This window comes from Rosa rugosa, chromosome 3 (assembly GCF_958449725.1).
Source record: "Rosa rugosa chromosome 3, drRosRugo1.1, whole genome shotgun sequence".
NCBI classification, from domain to species: Eukaryota; Viridiplantae; Streptophyta; class Magnoliopsida; order Rosales; family Rosaceae; genus Rosa; species Rosa rugosa.
In genome coordinates this window covers 45,296,116-45,320,270 of record NC_084822.1, presented here as the reverse complement: position 1 = coordinate 45,320,270, position 24,155 = coordinate 45,296,116, and the positions used below count along the sequence as shown (strand labels likewise).

The following is a 24,155-nucleotide window of genomic DNA, read 5'->3' as shown; positions in this document are numbered from 1 at the left end:
TTAAAAAAAAAAAAATAATAATTACAATTTTTGATACATAATAAAATTCTTAGTTATGAACACCGAACAGTAAATAGAATACAGATAATTATTATTTCTTCAATTTTAAGAAATGAAAAGAGTCAAAGACACATGAAAATATGTGCAGTCAACGGAAAGAAACTAATTGAGGTGCGTGTCGTCTGCTTTCTTCTCTCTCTCCTCAGTCAAAGCAGTCACACAGAAGCGAAAGCGAAAACAAAGCAAAGCTTCAGAATTCAGATTCTCTCCTTCCCTCCTCCTTGTAATGAACTGAACCCTAATTCTTCTTCATCCTCTAAAGTGATTCCGATGGCGGTGGTGCCCGTACATCAACCTTCGAGTCATCTATGGGACTCGGTCCTCCAACTCACCAAGTCAGCTCAGGACAAGAACAGCGACCCGCTCCTCTGGGCCCTCCAGCTCAGCTCCAGCCTCAATTCCGCCGCCGTGCCCTTGCCGTCCGTCGAGCTCGCCCACCTCCTCGTCTCCCACATCTGCTGGGGCAACCACGTGCCAATCACGTGGAAGTTCCTCGAGAAGGCTTTGACCGTCAAGATCGTCCCTCCCATGCTCGTCCTCGCTCTTCTCTCTACCAAGTACTCCCATGCTTCCATTGCCTTTTACTTCTGTCTATTTATCAGTTTCTTATACTAGTATGAGTTTCCTGGTTTCTTCACTGGATGTTAATTTGTACATGAGGGAGTGAGATTCTGTTATTAGGGCATTTGATTGTTTATGATTGCTTATGAGCTTGAGAGGTACTATAGTAGATAGAACAATCTAGTTACCGATATCCTTCTGTAGGCTTAAATGGTGAAATTTAAGGTATTGGTATAGAGTAAGTACATTTAGAAAGAAATGATGCTAAGTAATCAGGCAAGCTTCATGGTATATTTCGAGGATAGGTCTGTGCGAAATGCCGGAGTTACTTGGAATGTTGGAAAGAGTACTGTGGCATAGAAACTACGATTCATCGGGTGTTAGATAATGGGTTTGAGAGATGTTAAGGGTCCGTATTGACTAAAAAATTGTTTTGGCACTTAGTAATACACCTTACTAGAGAAAAATATAAAGAAAGAGAGCTACAAGCAGAAAGGAGGGATTGAAAATTGACTACTTTCACTCGGTCATCAGCCACCTAAAATCTGGCATAGCTATCTGTTTATACAGCTAGGAGATTGTCAGTACCGTAAGGGACATATAGATAACTACCAGATGGAAATGGAAAGGGCTGTAAAAAGCAGACGATAGAAATGGATAGTGACCGTATCATTTAAGGTCTTATGGCTCAAAGTTACTAAGGTGGTGCTTGGTGAAAAAAAAAAAGAAGAAGAAGAACTTATTCACTTGGTGAAAACGATGTCTTATATCGTATGTTGGATGTGAACCTTCAAGTATTTTGCCTTTTAACATCTGCATTGTGCATTAGCATAGTCTATCTTAGACTTTCAATTGTCACCTTCCTTTCTGTTATCTGCAATGTGGCTGTTGCATCATCAGTTATCAGACTGCAAGTGCTTACTTTTACTGATAAATTGACCTTCAGTTTTTCTATGTATAATACAGGGTTGTTCCAAATCGACACATTCACCCTGCAGCATATAGGCTTTATATGGAACTTCTTAAGAGGCATACGCTTTCATTTGCTTCTCAATTGAATGGACCAAATTTTCAGAAGTAAGTTTCATTTATGTTCTTGTCTTGCAACAGTGCACTTATCATTGCCCACTTTCCCCTAGAAAGTCACCTTAACCTTGTGCCTTTTCATTATGATATGTAGTCTGTTGGTTCAATATTTTCATGACAACTTTAAGTTTGTATCTACTTTTAGGTGTTTCCACCCCTGCCAGTAAAAAATAAGAATGAACATTATTTAATTTGTTTGGTTTCTTGGAAGTTGATTGGATTTAAAGAATGCAATTTCCAAATAAAGTCTGTCAGTAGTCTGTGCACATGGGTATTCAGGTTTCTCCCCAGACCTCTATAAAAGAAAAGCTCTGTGTTGATCAACAATCATTAACACCAACAATTTTTCTTTAAAGCCTTTCCTTTTCCCTCCAGGTGGTGGCTTCATTGAGAAAAACACCGAATCTTAAAGAGTGTCCTAATGTAGTATCTGTAGTAGACCAATCAAAGTCTTCAAATACCATTTTGAAATGTCTATTTAGTGATTCTTCCATTTGATGTGCTCTGATAATTTTCTGCTTTATGCTCAATCAACAATTATTAACACATATATTGATGCAATTACAGAATCATAAGATCCATTGATGATGTTCTGCAACTTTCCCAACAATATGGTCTTCCAGTGTGTGAACCTGGAGTTCTTCTTGTTGAGTTTGTCTTTTCAATCATATGGCAGTTGCTTGAGGCATCATTAGATGATGAACGTTTGCTCGAACTTACTCCAGACAAGAGCTCCAGATGGCCTACTAGGCCACAAGATATGGAAATAGATGGTCCTGATAGTTTTAATGAAAAGAGAAGTGAGCAAAATGAAGGCCTGAAGAAAGCAAATACTGCAATGGCTATTGAGATAATTGTAGAGTTTCTTCAAAACAAAGTAACTTCAAGGATTTTGTACTTGGCACGTCGGAATATGTAAGGACCTAGTTTTTTGTTACGCATTTACCTTTTGCTTTCAAGGATTCTGTGCATCTTAATGTTAGTTGTGTTGTGATGGAGAAGTGGAAAACAGCAGTTTCACTTAACAATGGTCTGACGCAGTTTGACTAGTTTTAAAGCTCATATTAGAGTGTCAAAAGCATTATTAAATTAAGATACCAAATTATTTGCCCTTCTTTTAGGCCGTCACATTGGGGAGGTTTCGTTCAGCAGCTGCAAGTGCTCGGGGCACACTCATCAGTTTTAAGGACTTTGAAACATATAACTCCAGAGTCCCTTCTGCAGCTGTCATCTGATTCACGTCGACTTCTGAATCGGGAAGGCAAAACAATTTCAAGGCAAGAATTTCATGCCGTATTGTCTTTTGGATCCCTGATGTCTTCTGCTTGTCAATCACATGGAGCTAGTTCGTCTGCCTTTTGGCTTCCTATTGACCTCTTTCTTGAAGATGCTATGGATGGATCAGAAGTAGTGGGAACTAGTGCCGTTGAAACTCTTACTGGTGCGGGTCAATTTTGTAATTGTTATCATTTTGTTATCTGTACCTGGAGTTGATAAGAATCCAGTTCTCCTAGGCAGTGATACTTATCTGAGTTAATATTGCAGGTTTACTAAAGGCTCTACAGGCAATTAATGGGACTACATGGCACAATGCATTTTTAGGGGTATGGATTGCAGCTCTGCGTCTTATTCAAAGGGTAAGAATTGATTCCAATTAATGCTAGAAATTTCTTAGTTTAACGAAGTTTTCTTGTGTGCTGGGAATTCCCAAGAATTGATAATGGAATTACTAATTCTGGTTTATACATAAAGCATATGCACGCGCGCGTGTATGTATATATACTTATACGTATGTATACTTTAATTTACACACATACCGAGAGGCATTTCTAGTTGGATAAATTCTAGAACTTTAAATGTGCTTCTTCCGTTCTTCAAGTGTCAATGATTGCTTGATCATCCCTACCACCACTCCCAAGTCCCATACATATATATATATATATATATATATATATATATATATATATATGATGTATCAAAGAATAGTATTCTGGTTAGAGTAGGCTGGTCAGATTTGGTACGACATTTGTGCATGTCAAGTAAAGCTCAATTTGATCTAAAGCTGAGATCAAAACCTTGTTTACTTAAACAAGGCAAGCTGTGACATCCAAGAACTTGGGTCCTCTGTGCTTGCAAGTTTGTCCCTTGAAATTTAAAAGCTTTTAATTTGAGCTATTGTCTCTCCAGGAATATCATTTTAGTTTTGCTTTTGCTTTTGGCCAACGACAACATTTTGAAACATTGATGAGACATATCTTGTGTCTAATATGTAGGAATGACTATAATTTTACTTGACAACCAGCGTAATGAAATGTAGGAATTGCATACAGTTAGATCTTAGCAGCTTTATTCTCAAGTCTTTCTCGTGGTGCGTTCTGTTGAATTGATACATATTGATCAGTTATTAACATTTCTCTGTTCTTATTTGGTCTTATAGGAAAGGGATCCCAAGGAAGGACCTGTTCCTCGCCTTGATACCTGCTTATGCATGCTACTGTCTATAACAACACTTGCTGTTACAAATATTGTTGAAGAAGAGGAAGCTGAACTGTTGAAGGAAACTGAGCGGGACCCTACTAACCAAGGGAAGGAAAAACTGGCTCTGGGAAAGCGTCGCAGGGATTTAATTACCTGCTTACAGCTATTGGGTGATCATGAGGCCTTATTAACGACACCTCAGTCTGTTTGTCCAGTGGCCAATCAAGCTGCGGCCAAGGCGATGATGTTTAGATCAGGCCTTCCAGTCAGTAATGGATACTATGAATCTATTAGTGTGAATGACATGCCAATAAATTGTAGTAAGTCATTAAATTTCCTTCCAGCTTTGCAATTTGTTTTATGTAGGCTATTTAGATTTGGAAGTTAGAAGATAGCTCAATCTATCCTCAAGCCTTTTGAATAATTTGTACTTGCAGCGGGAAATCTGCGTCATCTAATTGTTGAGGCTTGTATTGCTCGGAATCTACTAGACACATCAGCATATTTCTGGCCAGGTTATGTGCGCAGCAGCAACCAAGTAATGCGTAATGTGTCTGGCCAAGTGCCTGCTTGGTCTTCATTAATGAAAGGGTCTCCTCTAACTCCACCAATGGTTAATGCTTTGGTTACAACTCCAGCTTCTAGGTATGCTGCTACACGTGTCACTACAATATGTTTATCTTTTTTTTTCTTCTTTTTTTTTTCTTTTTTTTTCCCTTTGAAACCCCCCGCTCCTGCTCCTCCTCCTCTTTCTTCCTTCTCTTCCCCTTTTTCAATTCCAAAAAGGGGAGTGCTGTTGTTTGGCGTATCCTAGTTGAAGATATGGTAGAATGCAAAAACCAAGCCACTCGATCTTGAAATTAGCATCCTAGTGGAAGATATGGTAGAATGAAAAACTAAACTGGAAGCTCTAGACATTGCTATGGTATGTTAAATTGACTTAGATGGATGCCCAGCAGATACTTATTTGGTATAAGTAATTCTCTATTTGTCCCCTCCCCTATATACTACCGTCAAGAACTCCGTTTCTGCCATGTTCCACTGTCTTTGCTAGGCCTTAACAAGGGATGAAGGTTGAGTGACAGAAACTGGTAGTCAGAAACTCACACGGTATAAAGAAGACGTCTAAGCCAAATTCAATTAAAGGATGAATAATTTCTAAGTTTACACTACTGTCAGCTGATAAAAGTATCCCCGTAGAAACAATGACACTTTAGTATCCATAAACTTTTCTTGACACGATGACCTGGTCTTCAGTTACACCCTTCTTTTTCCTGAAGCCAGGTATATCAGATGCTCTTTTTTGTAAATTTACCCAGTGGTATGGCAACTGAATTTAAGCTCATGGGTTTGATGGAAGCTTAGCAGAGATCGAGAAAATATATGAGATTGCTGTCAATGGTTCGGATGAAGAGAAGATATCTGCTGCTACCATTCTTTGTGGGGCTTCTCTAGTTCGTGGTTGGAATATACAGGTCTGAAATCTCTCTCCCTCCTCCCTTCCTCTGCTTGCCTGCAGTACATGCTCATCTTATTTAGTTATTTTACAGGAGCAGACCAGCCTTTTCATTATAAAGCTGCTATCCCCTCCTGTTCCTTCAGATTACTCAGGGAGTGATAGCCATTTGATCAGCTATGCTTCATTCTTTAATGTTCTTCTGGTTGGGGTATCATCTATAGATACTGTTCAGATGTTCTCCTTACTTGGATTGGTAAGTTTCAATAAGAACATATACCACCTTGTATCTTTATATAAATATTGCATCAAGATGAATCATAGGGGTGCTACAATTTGGAAGATGCTATCCTTCATATGACATCTCCACATATTCTGGACAAGAAAAAGACCTGAAGAACTTTTTCAATTACTGTATTCTCCAAATCTGTAACTAGTAGTTTCTAGATAGGCATTTATACTAATTATAGGACATTATTTTCCTAATGTCTCCTAGAAAACTTGTTAGGCCTATTGTCTAATTTCATATAAACTAAAATAAACTACATCTTTATCAACTTTCTAAATTGTTCTGCATTTTCAATCAACTAACATTTATAAACATGCATGATTTTGGCACTTGTCTTCTGCATGCAACACAATTAAGAGAATTCTAGAAAAAGCAGTTCAGGGCCCTTATTTATAAAGTGCAGATAGCACAAGGTTTTCTGTATACCAAAATGAAATTTCCATGGCCTGTATATTTCCCTAGAACTGATATTATTTGCATTTTTCTATCCACTTCTAGGTTCCACTACTTGCAGCTGCACTAATGCCCATCTGTGAAGTGTTTGGATCGAGTGTTCCCAGTCCTTCATGGACTCCTACAACAGGGGAAGAACTCTCATGTCATGCAGTTTTCTCCAATGCTTTTACACTTCTATTGAGGTTATGGAGATTTGATCACCCACCCCTTGAACACATGATGGGGGACTTGCCAACTGTGGGTTCCCAAGTTGGTCCAGAGTACCTCTTGGTGCTTCGAAACGCTCGATTAGCATCCTTTGGTAATTCACCAATGGATCGAATTAAAAGCAGAAGAGTTTCAAAATTTATAACCTTTTCTTCAGATCCCATTATTATGGATTCCTTTCCAAAATTGAAACTCTGGTACCAGCAGCATCAAAAATGTATTTGTTCCACCCTCTCTGGGCTTGTACCTGGGACTCCTGTTCATCAGATTGTTGATGCCCTCCTTACCGTGATGTTCAGAAAAATAAACAGAAGCGGTCACCCTGTGACTCCTGCAACTTCAGGTAGCAGTAATTCTTCTGCATCAGGAACTGATGAGTCCTCTATCAAACTGAAAGTGCCAGCATGGGACATCCTTGAAGCAACTCCATTTGTGCTTGATGCTGCTCTTACTGCGTGTGCCCATGGAAGACTTTCTCCCCGTGAACTGGCTACAGGTTTGTTGATTCTCTTTACGTACTAATATAAAATCAAGCCGTTATGTTGAGCATGCTTCAACATATTGAGGTATTCCAACCACAAAAGGAAAAGAAAGAAAAGAAAAAGAAAAAAGAAAAAAAAAAGATTTAGGTATATGAAAAAAAGTTATATCATGAGTTTTCCATATGAAAGTTGAGCAACTTTAAGCTCAATGCACATCGAGTAAGATTAGGGCATTGGGTCTAAAATACCATGTGCTATTTTGTTGTCTTTCCCCTTGTGATGTAGTACCACTAAGGGATTCCTTTTCTTGATCATTGTAAGGGGTTCTTTGTGGGACCACTTTTCAATCACATATCGGCATCTCGACTAATCACTTAGGACTCCATGAATATATCACTTCTGCAAATTTTCAGCCAAATTGGTGATCGTTAAGGTATCGACCTAGATTAAATCAATGGACGAACCAAATCTGTCAAACTTGAACTGTTCATATTTATAATTGTAAATCACAGTTTTGAATGCCTTAACTATTATCCATTTGGCTGAAAATTTGCAGAATTGATGTACTCATATAGACCTAACAACCGAACGGTGGAGATGTTGATAAGTAATTGAAAAGTTGGTCAAATAATCAATCCCTTAAAATGGCCAACAAAAGAGATCCCTCACTAGAAGAGCCTTGCGTGTGTGTGTGTATTCTGTTAAATACATGCCTTGTTATCTAAATACCGGTCATATTTTAGACACTCTCCATTGTATGCTGTAAAGGCTTAGTCTGCCATTCAGTTTAGGAAGTATAAATGTCTGAAATGGTCATGTTGAGTGAGTAGCATATTGTGTACTTAATTACCAGTGCCTTTGTGTGCCTTGTTTTTCTGCACATACTACTGTTCAGGCACTTTAATTGCGCGATGGAATATCTTATGTTAGAAAGAAAAGAAAAATCCCCTATTAAATATTGAATGATGAAAGAGTTATACTGGTAACTATTCTGATATTTGGAAATCTGAACACGACCAAACTGACTTTAGCATTCTTATTACTCATTTGAACATGTAGACAATGAGTAATTAGTTGTTAATATCCTCGCTTGCTTTATTTCAGGACTGAAAGATCTTGCTGATTATCTGCCAGCAACTTTGGCAACCATGGTAAGCTATTTTTCAGCTGAAGTAACACGGGGAATATGGAAGCCAGCGTTTATGAATGGAACTGATTGGCCAAGCCCTGCCGCAAATTTATCCATTGTTGAGCAGCAGATAAAGAAAATTCTAGCTGCCACCGGTGTTGATGTGCCTAGCCTTGCAGTAGGTGTGTGCCTCTATCTTCTAGCCTTGTTAAAACAAAAAGCAAAAAAAAAAAAAAAAAAAAAACTTTGTGGATGAACGTTTACCAGATTCCTTATTTCTGTTACTGTTGAAAATTGAATGGTCTTCACATAATATGTCTGTTCTACTGATGATGGAAAGTGACTGTTCAAGTGTTCAGTTGAGATTATTATGACCATTAAATTTGACAAGTGAAATTTTAGCTTTCAATATAATAGCAAACTTCTGATAGTCATCTTTAACACTTCTTGGCCTTCAATTTTTTTATTGCAGGTGGGAGCGCTCCAGCTACGCTTCCTTTACCCTTTGCTGCTCTCATCAGTCTCACAATAACCTATAAACTTGATAAAGCTTCTGAACGTGCCCTCACCCTGATCGGTCCAGCCTTGAATTCTCTGGCTGCTGGTTGCCCTTGGCCATGCAATCCCATCCTAGCCTCATTATGGGCCCAGAAGGCAAAGCGCTGGAGTGACTACCTTGTGTTTTCTGCTTCTCAAACCGTCTTCCACCACAATAGTGATGCTGTAGTCCAGCTTCTTAAGAGCTGCTTTACATCAACTCTTGGGCTAAGCTCCTCTCACGTTTACAGCAATGGTGGTGTGGGTGCCCTCCTTGGCCATGGCTTTGGTTCCCATTTCTCTGGTGGGATCACTCCAGTTGCCCCTGGAATTCTTTACTTGCGTGTGCATCGGTCTGTCAGAGATGTAATGTTCATAACTGAAGAGATTCTCTCTATTCTAATGCTTTCCGTTAGAGATATTGCAAGTAGTGGGTTACCCAGAGAGAGAGTGGAGAAATTCAAGAAGACCAAGTATGGGATGAGATATGGACAGGTTTCTCTTACTGCAGCAATGGCTCGTGTCAGGCTTGCAGCTTCACTTGGGGCTACTTTAGTTTGGATATCAGGTGGGTCAAGTTTAGTTCAGTCATTGATCAAAGAAACTCTACCTTCATGGTTTATATCGGGCCATGGTTTGGATCAGGAAGGCAGAGAATCTGGAGGTATGGTTGCTATGCTGGGGGGTTACACTGTTGCATACTTTGCAGTGCTTTGTGGGACATTTGCCTGGGGTGTGGACTCAGCATTACCAGCATCAAAACGGAGACCAAAGGTTCTAGGGGCGCATTTGGAATTTCTTGCAAGTGCACTAGATGGGAAAATTTCGCTTGGTTGTGACTGGGCCATGTGGCGAGCATATGTATCGGGGTTTGTTAGTTTGATGGTGGCTTGCACTCAGAAATGGGTGCTGGAAGTTGATGTTGAAGTCTTGAAGACGCTGAGCAAGGGACTTAGACTTTGGAATGAGGAAGAGTTGGCCCTGGCACTACTGGGACTTGGTGGAGTAGGGGCCATGGGTGCAGCAGCTGAACTAGTTGTTGAATGCGAGTTTTGAATGCCTTGAGCTTTCAAGCATCATAAGACGACTGACTTGTAGTTGTATGCCTTGTATTATATCATTCTTGACTAGTAGATTGGTAATAGCTTATAGAGGTTTTGAAGAAATATAGCTGCTTATCCATGTAAAGTGCTAGCAGGATTTTTCTGTTGGCAAAAATGTGTACGTCAAAATTTTAAACTTGCAAAAGTAATTTTGGAGTACTGTCAAGTGCATTTGGTGTATTCCGTTGACCGTCAGTTTAGTATTGTTAAACTCAACTTATATATGAAGTGTTGACTGATAAGGTCTTCATATTTTTAGGACAAACTTCTTTACGGGGGCGAGTTTTGAATGCGTTGAGCTAGCTTGCAGGCACCAGAAGGCTTGTAGCTGTATGGCTTGTATGATATCATTCTTGACCGGGAGATATTGATTATACGTTATAGGGTTTTGAAGAACTATCACTGCTCGTTCATGTCAAGTGCAAGTACGTACGATATCGATTCTTCTTTTGAAAAGAAATGTGTTTGGCAAACATGAAGAGTAGATCAAAGTATTGGTTATGAAATTGACGCTCGATGATGGTATCTTGGATGTTTTTTCATTATCCAAATTAAATTCACCACGTAAACAGCCTATTTCACAGTTCCACAATTAGTGAAAGGAGGAGAAAGAGTTTTGGTCCTAACGGGTTGACATAATCAGACAATTTACATAAATGGAGAGATTGACATATGAGAAGGAGTGTGCTTGGATTGATCCATGATTGTGGGCAACTACGATTACGATTACAGTTCAAACAAAAAAGATCCACGTTTGAATAGAAAAAGGGTTTCCAACTTTCCATGTGAAAATCATTAGCATTAGATAATTGAACAAAGGCCCCATCATCGCAATCATTCTTGCAGTTGTTTCATGATCCGATCCAAGCCCCTCTCGTCCATATAATATTGTCAAACTTATAGTGATCACTGTGCTCATTCATCTCCCATAATAATAAGTTTATATTGGTTTGGTCAAAACTGAGCTCGTGTCACTCTATCTGTAATAAGCCATGTCTGGTCCTCAGTGCTGCGAGAACCCACCGAGCCTTAGCTCAACCTGCGGAGCTGGATCAGTCACTGAAATTGGAGGCTTGAAGGCCTATGTTACTGGCCCTTCTGATTCCAAGCTTGCCATTCTCCTGGTTTCTGATATCCATGGTAATAACTACTATATACTGGTCTTATAGTCTTGCAATTCATCTACTTTTTAACTTTTCTTATCTAGATGGTAGTTAAATTGTGCTTTACTGCTAAGCCTTTTCTTTTCTATTATATATTGATTAGTTTCTAATCTTCTATGTATTTTTTTTCGGTTCAAAAACTTATTTTCTCTTCTAGTAAAGTATTGGTCAATTGAATGTCATATCTAAATTTTTGTAGTTTCAGGAGTTTTTTTTCAATGTTGCTTGGTAATTCGAAGTTGTAACAGTAGTTTTATTTGTTCATTTTGAAGGATTTGAAGCACCAAAGTTCAGGTATGCCCATTTTCTCTCAACTGTGCTGCTCTGCATCCTTAGTAGCTTGCTAGTTTTAGTGGTCAATTATGTCTTGTTCTATTTGGACTCATATTAAGAGATAATAGGCTAGGCTATGTAAGAGGTACTTTTGGAATGATAAGTAATTGTTAAACTATCCCATTTGTAGTTTTTCATAAACTATGTTAGTAATATGATGAGTTGGTTGCTCTAAGAAGCAGTTTGTGCAGCTCTTAGTTTGTTAAATTTTGTAAAAGAAAGTAACTAATCCTACAGTCATATGATTACATCTGCTTCTCGATTTTCCATAATGCGCGTAGTCATCTTATTTCCTTATGCTCGAGTGTGTGTTTACCTTTCGAGCCTTTGAAAAAACAGCATTAGGATGGGATGCATATGGATTAATGAAAACTGAAAAGCCTTAGATGGAAACCCCTGTACATATGGTATTTTAGCTTGTTTTATTCAGTAAGTTTTTTCAAAAGCATATGGTTAAGTCAATTAGCACTTAACTAGGTTGAGATCTACCATTTCCTATGTAGGCTTTTCTTTCTTTAATGAGGAGATGCTCTGACATCTCTGGTCATTTGGTTGTCTTACCTCTTGAGAATCTTGGGGCTTTGCAGTTGTTAAAACTCACTAGATCAACTGAATTTTCTGCACTAAGTTTGTAAAAGAAAATAATTGATGTGCACTTCCAAGACCTTTATTTGACTCACTTATGAAACTCCATGTAAGCAATTTTTGTTGCTTGTTTATGAAGAGATCTTCTTTAAGAGTTAAACTTTTATTCCTTCCTTTGTTTGTGGTTTTTCAACTTTCTGACTCATTTTGGGATCTATATCTACTGTAAAGGGAGCTTGCAGACAAAACTGCTACCATTTCCGGATTCCATGTTGTGGTTCCAGACTTCTTTTATGGAGATCCATTCAATCCTGACAAAACTGAGAGGCTTGTGTGGCTACAGTCTCATGGAACAGTTAGTTTCTGAATCTTATTCTTTTGAAAAGAAATGAGTACATATGTATATTTCAATCTATCGATTCTTATCATATTCTAAAACTGTTGCTACTGTCACCCCCCACCCCCGTGTTCTTTTAAGGACAAAGGATTTGAAGATGCTAAACTTGTAATTGGTGCTCTAAGGAACAAAGGGATCTCCACAATAGGAGCTGCAGGGTTCTGTTGGGGAGGTGAGGATCTCTTGCTCACACTTTCATGTGTACAAGATATAGCTCTAAAGTCCATGTCTTGAGCTTGATTAGTTGTGCCATGATTGGTGAATTAATCAACTCTTGGTTACCAATCTAACTTCAAAACCTTCATTCATCAGGTAAGGTAGTTGTGGAGCTATCGAAGTCTGATTACATTCAGGCTGCAGTGTTGTTGCACCCTTCTCGTGTCACTGTTGATGATATTAAAGGTACGAATATTACCTTACACGAATTCACAGTTGAAAAACCAGGTGCTCCCAAAACCCTGATGTCCTGGAAGTTTTTCCTGCAGCAAGCAATCTAGTCTCTGACAAAATGAAGTAGAGCACCATCATTTGTGATAGTTTAAGTTACTAATTCAGTGTTTTCCTTAATTTTCTTGTTCATCTATGCCAGAGGTTAAGGCTCCAATAGCCATATTGGGTGCTGAGTTTGACAAGATCTCTCCACCTGAACTCCTGAAACAGTTTGAGAAGGTTTTGTCAACGAAGCCTGAGGTAAGCATACATCTCCACCTCTCATTGGATGTGAAACTCATCAGAAATGTTAATGTGATTCAAGATAAGTCCTCATATGACAAATTCACATAACGTTTTTGACAATAATCGATGCTTAATTTCTTTCCACAGGTGAGTGGCTATGTGAAAATATTTCCTGGTGTTCCGCATGGATGGGCAGTGAGGTATAAAGATGAGGATGAGACTGCTGTCAAACTTGCTAATGAAGCTCATCAAGATATGTTGGATTGGTTTACTAAGTATGTGCGGTAAGCATAATCTTGTGGGTTATGAGAATATGAGATGCTCACCATCATATGTATGTTTACAAATTACTGCTGCAACTTACCGTAGAATCAGTTCTCAATAAAGAATGGTGAGCAGGCAAAGTATGAAGAATGTATGCATTTTGTATGCTTCCTGCAATGTATTTGGGCATGAATTGGGAGAACGGCTTTAGTGCTGTAGCCTCTAGGTGCATCCATGCATCAATTTTGAAATATTGAAGGAAAAAAAAATAGAGATTTCGGTATTTGTCATTGTAATACATTTTAAAGATCATGCTTTAACAATAGTGAGATTAAAAAACATGACAATTTGAATAGAAAGGAGCTTTGGATGCCCTCATAACAAGAAAATCATGACAGTTTGAATAGAAATGAGGCTTTGGATGAACCCATAAGAAGAAAACATGACAATTTGAATAAAAATGGGTCTCTATAACCCTAAACCATCATTTTCTACCATGGACCTTTGCAACTCCACCATTGATTAGAATTCTACTTGAGCGCTTGCTCTACCTAGCCTTGGAGTACTTCACTCCACCTAGGCACCTATTGTTATACCACATGTATGCAAAAGTGCAAACACAGAAAATATACGGCTCGATAGCCACTAAAAGACATGAAATAGTAAACAAAGGTTATAAGGTATGCGCCAAACATCAGTCACCTAGCCCTTGACATATAAGGGAAAGCACTCCCACATCGAAGAGTGAGCAAACACACTGCAAAACATCTCCTATAAAAAGGGGAAATCTTCCCCAGTCAAGTAAGTTCACTATTACACTATACATTTTCCTGTCTTTATCTTATAAGCAAATACTGACTTAGGCATCGGAAAGTTATAGGCCGGCAACCTCGGCCTCCCCCTAACCGATTTCTGTGCTGGTAGGTATCAAATAGAGTGCTTAGACCCTCGTAACTCTGAAGATAGCGGCTCCCGACATCTCATCAACACCTATCAACTCACTTTCATCAAAATTTGTCTTAAGTTTCCAACCTGAACCCAAACCCATTAAGGCTACTAAGAATTTTCACCTATCATCCGAGTCATTCTACTTGAGACTACTACCCAGCTCCCTGATAGGAATTTTCTTCAAGCTGATGAGGTGTCACAACCGAATCTTCAAATTTGATACTACTTGGTAGGCAAGGGAAACTGCTTGGCCCACTCCTAACCACTTATGTTTATTATATTGTTGTGTCTCATTTCTATGTTTATGGCTTTTAGTCTATTTACAATAATTTCCTTGTATTAGGAACCTAGATCTTTAGCGCCTCCGGCGTAGTACCAATGGAGGATCTCCGCTATCTCTACGGTCTGAAATGTATAATGAGTGGGTCTATTTCTACGTACCATTGTGGGTACTACCACTACCTCATTGTCTGTCTATGTCCTTAAATGACAGCGGCCGGGTATGTAACGGCCTATTCTGGCTTGTGATGAATATATTATTTCCCCCTGTGGGCTTTTTTTTTTTTTTTTGATTGAAGAAGAATTTTATTAACTCAAATGAATGCATCAATATGGGGACAAGTGTTCCCAGCAGAGAACCCCCATAGAGCTAACAACCTAAACATCATCAATTAAATCATGGAGCCATGGAGGCCCTACATCTTTGCAAAACATAGCTTGTAGTCTTGTACCAAAGATAAAGCTGATCGCGCCAATTTGTGAGCCACTAAGTTGAAACGTTTCTTCGCATGCTTCCAAGAAAACAGATCAAACTCCCTCATAAGCAACCGAACTGCATCTAATACTCCTCCAATAGCACTCAAATCCCATCCAGAAGCATTCAGGCCATTGAGCACATTAAGTGCATCACCATAAACTCTCACATTTCTCAACCCCAATTCTCTACCAAACTTAAGTGCATGCCATAAGGCTAAAGCCTCTGCTGCTATAGGTTTAATAGGAACTGGTAAAGGAATAGACATTGCACCCATTAACTGACCTGTACCACTTAAAATCACAGCACCCAGCCCTACACATCCCCTTGATACATCAACTGCACCATCAAAAAACAACCGAGGCTCTACTCCTTCAAATTGTTGACCAGGTTCACCACCACCCCCATTCTGCCCTCCTTGCAAATTACCACTACTGGTCTGCACCCTTGAAAGTTCAAATTGCCACTCCAAACTCCTTTGCACAATTTGTCCGGCGTTCAACTCTGATTTACCATGAACCACATCTTTTCTACACTTCCATATCCACCAACTAACCAATCCAAATAACTCCAACTCACTTTGAGATCCAACTGCAGCCACATGAAGCACAAGATCAGTAAAAGAAAACTCCTTCCAGTGTTTAACAAATCCTCCCAACCACGTCTTCTTCCAAACCTTCTGGGCTTTTGGACATTCCCAAATGCAATGTAAAACTGTCTCACTTGCTCTTCCACATCTACCACACTCATCATGAGAACAGACTTTGCGTTTAAACAAACGCTCAACACAAGGAAGGAAAGAATGGCAAGCTCTCCATAAGAACAGCTTGACTTTGTTAGGGACCGCTAGACCCCAAAGAATACTCCAGACATTTTTGGAGTTTGAATCATCATTCCCCCCACTATACTCTGTTCTCACACCTACCTGCTTCAACTCCATTCCATACCAATACCCAGATTTCATTGTATAATACCCATCTTCTGTAAAATGCCAAATTGCCACATCCCCCCCCCCCCCACTTTGATCACAAAGAGGGATAGAGAGGATCTTCTCAACATCCACTGGGAGAAAGTTTTCTGTAATGAAATTAATATTCCACATACCTGGCCTCTCCATCAATTGGTTTACAGTAGTGTTCTCATGCATAAATCTCGGAGTAACAACCCGGAAGGTCAATGGTGAAGGCAGCCACTTATCCTCCCATACTCTTGTAGTTTCACCATTCCCAACTCTCCAACGAATCCCTGCACATAACAATTCCTTTCCCCACACAAGACTCCTCCAAATAAATGATGGCTTTGTTCCAACTTGAGCCGCTGCCCAATTACCTCCAATGCCATACTTCAATTGTAAAACACGATTAACCAAAGATTACTTTTCATCTACGTATTTTTGCTTATATCAAGACACAAAACTACATTAATTGTCAAAACTTGATAAGACTAATCAAGGCCGGTAGTTTGGAACCCCTAGTAAAATATTATGAACTAATAAATATTCATTTATCGATAATTTAATAAATTATTTATTTACTCATATAATGGATTTTTTAAAATAATAATTTTTTAGTCCGAACAATATTAATTTATAGGAGTTTTACTATAAGTCTGTAATAATTTTTTTTTTAATTTCTACAACATGATATTTTAACTTGATCATCAACTTGATGAACATGATGAAATATAGTTCTAGATGTAAAATCCAATCTGGTAATAGAGGGGTAGCTAGAAAGAGAAAACTCCCATCGGAATTGCAAATGAAGTCTCCTTAAAGAGCCTCTGTTGAAACGTTTCGAAGCTCGCTCTGGCTTCCATGAGGTCCTTCACTATGTTCTTGTAAGACTACCTGAGCTTCTTCAGCCAGCTCAGTCTGATTTTTCTTAACGTCCTAACTAGCATGCGACTCGCCGAGACTTCTTGCCTCCTAGGAGGGCTATTGGGAGCTTCCAGCGCCGGAGGTTGATCTGATAACGTGACCTCCGGCGATCTGGGTTTGTTACAGGACGAGTTTGCTGATTGAGCTCACCATTTTGAGCCATGTTTGTGAAGGTGATGAGAAGAGAGAATAAGGGATGCATAGTCTTATACGATATAATAGACATAACTTTCGCATGAAAATACCTAGCGGGCTTGCTCTGCTAGGGTTGAGAGTACTGTCTCGGTGTCGGTTTTTTCGCGCATGGCTCCCGTCGTGCCTTGTATCGGGTTGTGGTTCGCATCTTGGCCTGTGGCAAGTTCTCCTGTTCAGATCCATTCTGATCGTGTTTTGTGTCAATGGGAAGAAGTTATGGTTGTGCTGCTTTCCCAGATCCAGTCTGCACCCAGAGTTAAGCGTCTTAGGCCAAGTCGGGCACGACTCAAGTCGTCAGCGTGCGGCTTTGGTTTGGTGGCGGTGTGGCTGAGGTTGAGGTTTAAGAGGAGTCGGAGTTCAGCCCATTTTTCTGGTGCGTGGGAGCGACTGCTGTCCGGATTCCTTCGATCAGATCGAGGGGATGATCCGATAACAGAGGGTGAGCAAACCAGTGCTTCGGGTCCGGACGGGCTATGCGTTCCTGCCAGTGACAGTGGTGGTAGCCGGGGGCGTCATGTTGGTGCGATCGGGATGATCTTTCTCCGGCCAAGGGCGGTGGAGCAAAGGTCGGGGTCGAAGTCAAGGACGGTCTGGGTGCCCAAAGAACTTCAGGGTGCCCAGAGGAGAAGTTTGTGGGCCTTTTGGGCCTTCCTTCTTGGGGCTTTTCAACAGGTGTATGAGCTCAATGCTGTTAGGGTTCGGATCTGGGACCCAGGAGATTTTTTAGCCCAAAATTTCTTGGCATTTTGGAATGGTTTTTTGGCTACTTAGATAGAAGATTGCTCTCTATTCGTCATATTTTTATGCGTGGAGTAGGTAAGATCGGTCACACTACCGCCGGTTATCTTGATAGAAGGTTACCCTCTATTCGACGTCTATCCTTGCGTGGAAGTATGGTTGACCATACTATTGATACCATTTTACATAGCTCGGATTATGTCCGGTGCTTCATCAAATGCTTAATTGCATCCCTAAGTCTCCTTGTTATATTTTATTTTCGATGCCTATTTGCATCTAATATTGTTTTTGTTATTTTATTTTCTAATGTAGTTTCTACATCTATAAGTTGTAATGTTTATTATTATTATTATCAATAAAGTGGCGGACTATTACTCTAAAAAAAAAAAAAAAAAAAAAAGACAACTTTAGAAAAAAATATATAAAAATTTTCAATTTTGCCAAAAAAGAAAATATGAACAAATTTAATACACATGCATAATTTTTTATTCAGAGCCAATGAATCTGCTGCTTCCTGTGATGTCGCTTTCCTTAAGCATAATTTCTTTGAGAAACATGAAATGAAATCAATGGTAATTAAATGAGCTAATTACCTAAAATCCTCCATTTATTCACAATCTAGCATGTTAATCTATAACTATTTTTCTCTTGATTTTAGAAGGTTGAAAACCATATGCTAATCTGTAACTATTTTCCTGTGATGTCGCTTCCATGACGGTTGAGTTGTTAGTTGTTACCATATCATGTGGTGTGGGAGTGGTCAAATTCTGCTGGGCCCGCAATTAAGGCGATTAACTCCGTAGTTAATATGGCGTTGAATTTCAGTCATGAATGCGGCGATTATTACGGTAATAAACACGCAATGATTACGATTATAAGTGCGCAGTGAATGACCGTCGTAAGTACGCAATTAACTGTTATTAGTGCAGCAATAATTGTCATCATAAGTGCGTAAATAAATGCAGCCATAAAAGCAGAAATAATGGCAGCTTGTCCTCTAAGTAAGTGCATTGCCTATATAAAGGCGGCCCGACGTCAAGGTAAACCATCGAATTCCAATTCTCTCTACTCCACTACTAAGAAACGTACTGACTTAGGCATCAGAGAGTTTTCTGCAGGTACCCCCCCTTCTCCTCGAGCCGAGCCGATGGTCAAACTCCAGGTCAATGCTCGAAGGAAGCTTCTCGATTGTTCCCGGTCAGCTCCCGCTCCAGTCCGCATTCATTGGTGAGTCAAACTCCTCTATGAAATTTTTCATCCCCAACATGTGGTCATACTATTGTTCTAGAAAAATAATCAATGTTCTGGAATATCACGTGATATTGTTAAATAGTAATTTAAGTCAATAATATTTTAGTACATGACATAAAATAAAAAATAGATTTTAAATATTATCTATTATCTGAACCAATCACATTAGTCCGAACTGATGATGAAAGTTTGCCTAATATAGCATGCCACAATACTACCCGAATTTTCTGTATTAGATGTTGACCCCATTATTTTTGTTATAAGAAAAACGGACGCTCTTGCGTGCAATGTTTTCAAAGACGTTTTGACGACGTGCCTCGATGCAAGGTGATACAGTTCTGCTCTTTTTTTTTTTTGCAAAAAAGTGATATAGTTCTGCTCTAAAAAGTCAGAAAATGCGCACTGTGGGAAAGAGGATCGTCTCATAGCCTCAGACATTATTTTCTAGCGAAACGTCAGGGAGGCAATCGAGGCGTCTTCGCGAAATAGAAGAAGACCAATTTTATATATATCAAGGCTTCCTGTACAATTTCGTTCCTCCTAATGAGCCACATTTGACCACCTTAGAGCAAGTTCACCCGTTGGGTCACCAGGTCACCTACTATTCACTGCTTTTTAGTGTATTTTCACCCTCTGGGTCACGGGCAGAGTGTATTTTGTGCCCTAGGTCACTCTAGATCACTTTCTGGGTCACCATGGTGACCTGCACAGTGTATTTCGTGCCCTGGGTCACGGGCACAGTGTATTTTGTGACCCAGAGAATGAAAATATACACTAAAAAGCAGTGAATAGTAGGTGACCCAACGGGTGAACTTGCTCTTATGTAAATGCTTGTTCGTCCCACAATACACAACCGTTTGGTCTTTTTTTGGTCAACCTTCATGGGCTGAATCCAGATATATGTAAAAACTGGCTTTTATTTGTTTTTCATCACCTTGAGGCATACGCCTTGTGAGGCGAGAACAAACCGGCCTGCCCTACGCCTTCCCCTTTGAAAACATTGCTTGTGTGCGGCTCTGGCCCCAACTCCAGCATCTCTCTCTCTCTCTGGGCCTGACTTTGTGTCATAAAAAAAAAAAAATCAATCCATGGATTATCACAAAGTTTGAATGCACAGAAATAATGTTCACCATCGTATTACATGTAGTCTGTGTGACTTTGTGTCTGCAACTGCAACAAGGTGTGTCTGGTCCTCAGTGCTTGGAGCACCCACCGAACCTTAATGCAACCTCAAGAGCTTGATCATTTGCTAAAGTTGGAGGCTTGAAGGCCTATGTTACTGGCATGGCCCTTCTCTTTCCAATCTTGCCATAATCCTCGCTTCTGATGTCTATGGTAGTTCCCCACATTAGAATTAACTTTTCTTTTAACTGGGTGCTAGTTATCTTATGAAGGATTTCTTGGTCACTACAAGTTCCAATTGATTTGTATGTTTGTTTTGAAGGCTTTGAAGCACCAAACTTTAGGTATGGCCACTTAATCAACTGTCTTGCTCTACATCCTCAGTAAGTCGGTAGCTTACTAGCTAGGTCTACAGGTTATATATATGTTTGTTCTATATTAAGAGCCAAAGGGGCTGTAAGAGAGGTATTATGGGGCGATTTCATTTATTGGTTGTTCTTAAGATAAAGCAATTCTGCACATGAATATCACATTGTTGTCTGACTATCTACTAAACCAAGGCCAACTTCAATTCGCCTCTTGTTCGCTTTGTATTTGTTTACCTTTAAGCCTTTGAAAAGACGCTTATGATGCAATGCATATATATCTGTGTAACTAAAGCTAGCCTTAGACGGAAAGCACTGTATGTTCAGTATCTTGGCTCGTTTCGTTTCCAAAGGGATATCCACAATATGTCAATATAGAAGCTGCAGGGTTCTATTGGGGCGGTGAGGAACTCTTACTCATACTTTCATGTGTACAAGATATAGCTCTAAAGTCCATGTCTTGCTTTTGATTAGTTGTGCCATGATTGGTGAACTAACCAACTCTTGGTTACTATTCTAACTTATAGAACTTAATTCATTAGGCAAGGTAGCTGTGGAGCTATCAAAGTCTGATTACATTCAGGCTACAGTATTTTTACACCCTTCACTGACAAAATGAACTACTGCACTATCATTGGCTTCTTGTGATACTTAAAGTTACTAATTTAGTGTTCTCCTTAATTAATTTTCTTTGTTCATCTATGCTAGAGGTTAAGGCTCCAATAGCCATATTGGGTGCTGAGTTTGACAAGATCTCTCTGCCTGTACTCCTGAAATGTAGTGCTTGATTTCTTGGGGTTTGATTAGTTTTAACTTAACTCTAGTATTTGTGGCTTATTTTGCTGATAATATCATGTAAATACAAGGGTTTAATTAACATATATTTTTGGATATTATTCTGGGTTTTGGGAAAAAGGTACCGCACATGGAGAATGCCAATTAGAAGTAAACAATAAGTGAAAGTAGTCATGATATTTAATTCCTCTTCAGTTTTTGAATTGAATAATGCTGAACCAAGTTATGTTTCTTCCTTTATTGATGTTAACTTTCACCCTCTTTTTCCCCCTGTCTCTTGTTAAATGGCCTTGTTTCTCTTTGTTTCTCTCCGAGCCGTTTATGGTTTGGAAAATTCCTCTTCAGTCTTTGAATTGAATAATGCTTAACCAAGTTTTGTTTCTTCCTTTATGGATGTTAGCTTTCACCCTCTTTCTTCCTTTGTCTCTAGTTAAATGGCCTTGTTTCTCTGTCTCTCTCTCCAAGCCGTTTATGGTTTGGAGAACCAGTTTTGTATAACATAAATAAGCAATTAGCTACAAAACCATATTTTTGTCTTTGATGGCAAGCCTTTGATGTAATTCACTTGAGTTTCGTGGGTACGTAATCTGGTACAAAATTAAGTAAAAATGTGTTTTTGTGATATATGTTTGATACAGCTTTGATACAACATGAAGTGGCGGGTTCGAGCCCGAGGGTGATAGGTGACAAAATTTAAGTGAAAATGTGTTTAGGTGATACACGTTTGATACATGTGTGATACAGCTTGGATACCACATGACGTGGCGGCCCGAGTCACGAGGGTGAATTGGTACTAAATTGAGTGAAAACGAGTTTTTGTGATATAGCTTTGATACAACAAAATGTGGCGGGCTTGGACTCCAAAAAATGACTTGAGGCAAAATTGAGTGAAAATATATTTTGGTGATACTCACGTGTGATACAGTTTTGATACAAAATGATGTGGCGCGCTCGAGTCTTGAGGGTGATTTGGTGCAAAGATCAGTGAAAATGTTGTGATACACCTTTGACAAAGCTTAAATATAGGTATGATACAGCTTTGATACAACATGACGTGGTGGATCCAAACCCTGATGATGAATAGGGGCAAAATTGAATGAAACTATATTTTGGTGATACAGTTTTAATACAACATGACGTGGTGGGCCCGAGTCCCGAGAGTGATTTAGTGCAAAATTGAGTGAAAATGAGTTTTTATGATACACGTTTGATACAAGTGTCATACAGCTTAAATACAACATGACGTGGCGGGCTCGGACCCCGAGGATGATTTGGGAAAAAATTGAGTGAAAATGCATTTTGGTGATACACGTGTGATACAACTTTAATACATGTGTGATGTAGCTTTGATACAATATGATGTGGTGAGCCCGAGTTCTTACGGTGATTTGATGCAAAGATGAGTGAAAATGAGTTTTTGTAATACATGTTTGATACAGCTTTGATACAGGTGTTAAACAGCTTTCATATAGTATGATGTGGCTGGCCCAGACTCCATGAATGATTTAGGGTAAAATTAAGTGAAAATGTATTTTGGTGATACAACATTGATATATGTTTGATCTAGCTTTTACACAGCATAATGTGGTGGCCTGAACTCCAAGGATGATTTAGGACAAAATTGAGTGAAAATGTATTTTGGTGATACACGTGTGATGCAACTTTGATACAACATGACGTGGTGGACTCAAGTGCCGATGGTGATTTGGTGAAAAATTGAGTGAAAAAGAGCTTTTTCGATACACGTTTGATATATGTGTGATACAGTTTTGATATAGCATGATGTAGCTGGGCCAAACCTCGAGAATGATTTGATGCAAAACCAAGGACTGAAAAATTGATATTTTCGCCTATATTTCAGTGAAATTTTCGCTTTTCTCATTTTTCTCGTGGCCCAACTTGAATTTCCTCATTTTTTTCGTGGCCCAACAGCCCAATTTGCCAAGTTAGACTGAAAATATCTTGGGCTTCAAAGCTTGGTTGTAAAAGGATAATACAAACAACGCAACCAATGCTGTTGGAAGAAGACTTCATCATTTTGTGAATATCATATATATATATATATATATATATATATATATATATATATCTTTCTTCATTAATCTCCTCTTTTTTTATAATCTTTTTTTCAATAGTTTGTTTTATTGTAACTAATCAGATTTATTATTTTAGATACTTTGTATCTTAAGTTCTTAACAAACTACTAATGATATGGAGAATATTATGAAAATAGCATCTATGGCTGGGAAATATCTTGATATGGATGAGAAGCTTTTTAAGTATGAAAGGGAGATTCGGGTTCGGGTTTCGCATGATATCTCTAAGCCTTTTTTTCTGAAAAAAAAACAATGAGGTTGGGTCCAGGCATCGAGGAGGAGATCCATTTTTTCTTTGAGAATTTGATTGGCAGGTGCTGAAATTGTGCTCTTATTTTTCATAAAGATGGGAGGTGTACTGCTACTGCACCGTCGACAACTCAGGAAACTAGGGCTGGTCCTGTGCTCCAGTTCGCTGAAGGTAGTTTCCAATTGGGCGGGACAACTTTTCAGTTTCAGTCCTCTATTCCATCTCCTGTGGCACGATCGCTGTTTACGGACGTGCAGTTTGTCAGGCCTAGGAAGGACAAGAGGTCCGTGGTCATCAGGGATGCCGGTTCTAGGGCTTCTGTGAGTACAGATGATACCTTGGCAGTGGTACCAGTGGATGATTCCATGCCAAAGAAGAGGGACAGACCAGTATCTCTGAATGTGTCCCCAAATAAGATGAAGCATGGTCTGGAGGCAGTACTGGAAGGTAGGCAAGCTTGTTTTTTGCCTCCTAAGAAAGTGAAATTACCGGAATTCCCCACTC

At 39.2% G+C, this 24,155-nt stretch overlaps 2 protein-coding genes across 3 annotated transcripts; both read left to right on the top strand.

Annotated features, from left to right (window-relative positions):
• Positions 1 to 170: 170 nt before the first annotated feature.
• Positions 171 to 10,024, top strand: LOC133740215 (mediator of RNA polymerase II transcription subunit 33B-like). 2 transcript variants are annotated; one of them, XM_062168155.1, is made up of 12 exons: positions 171 to 617; positions 1,588 to 1,698; positions 2,275 to 2,622; positions 2,829 to 3,148; positions 3,253 to 3,344; positions 4,145 to 4,505; positions 4,623 to 4,830; positions 5,546 to 5,660; positions 5,742 to 5,897; positions 6,429 to 7,089; positions 8,180 to 8,386; positions 8,677 to 10,024. In XM_062168155.1, the coding sequence occupies exons 1-12, from the start codon at positions 331 to 333 to the stop codon at positions 9,795 to 9,797; spliced, it is 3,987 nt and encodes a 1,328-aa protein (XP_062024139.1). In that variant the 5' UTR covers positions 171 to 330; the 3' UTR covers positions 9,798 to 10,024. The 2 variants fall into 2 exon arrangements, with proteins under 2 accessions (XP_062024139.1, XP_062024138.1); XM_062168154.1 differs by having other exon boundaries at positions 172 to 617; positions 5,736 to 5,897.
• A 549-nt stretch (positions 10,025 to 10,573) lies between these two features.
• LOC133740216 (endo-1,3;1,4-beta-D-glucanase-like) lies at positions 10,574 to 13,559 on the top strand. The gene is made up of 7 exons (XM_062168156.1): positions 10,574 to 10,984; positions 11,280 to 11,301; positions 12,157 to 12,280; positions 12,404 to 12,494; positions 12,635 to 12,724; positions 12,912 to 13,012; positions 13,145 to 13,559. Exons 1-7 carry the CDS (start codon positions 10,837 to 10,839, stop codon positions 13,283 to 13,285), a joined length of 717 nt encoding a protein of 238 aa, XP_062024140.1. The 5' UTR covers positions 10,574 to 10,836; the 3' UTR covers positions 13,286 to 13,559.
• The last annotated feature ends 10,596 nt before the right edge of the window (positions 13,560 to 24,155 follow it).

Coding starts and splice junctions, on each gene's coding strand:
- LOC133740215 (XM_062168154.1), top strand. CDS start 331: ATGGCGGTGGTGCCCGTACATCAACCTTCGAGTCATCTATGGGACTCG. Junction 4,506..4,622: donor TGACATGCCAATAAATTGTA/GTAAGTCATTAA, acceptor TTGTACTTGCAG/CGGGAAATCTGCGTCATCTA. Junction 8,387..8,676: donor TGTGCCTAGCCTTGCAGTAG/GTGTGTGCCTCT, acceptor TTTTTATTGCAG/GTGGGAGCGCTCCAGCTACG.
- LOC133740216 (XM_062168156.1), top strand. CDS start 10,837: ATGTCTGGTCCTCAGTGCTGCGAGAACCCACCGAGCCTTAGCTCAACC. Junction 10,985..11,279: donor CCTGGTTTCTGATATCCATG/GTAATAACTACT, acceptor TTCATTTTGAAG/GATTTGAAGCACCAAAGTTC. Junction 12,281..12,403: donor GGCTACAGTCTCATGGAACA/GTTAGTTTCTGA, acceptor TGTTCTTTTAAG/GACAAAGGATTTGAAGATGC.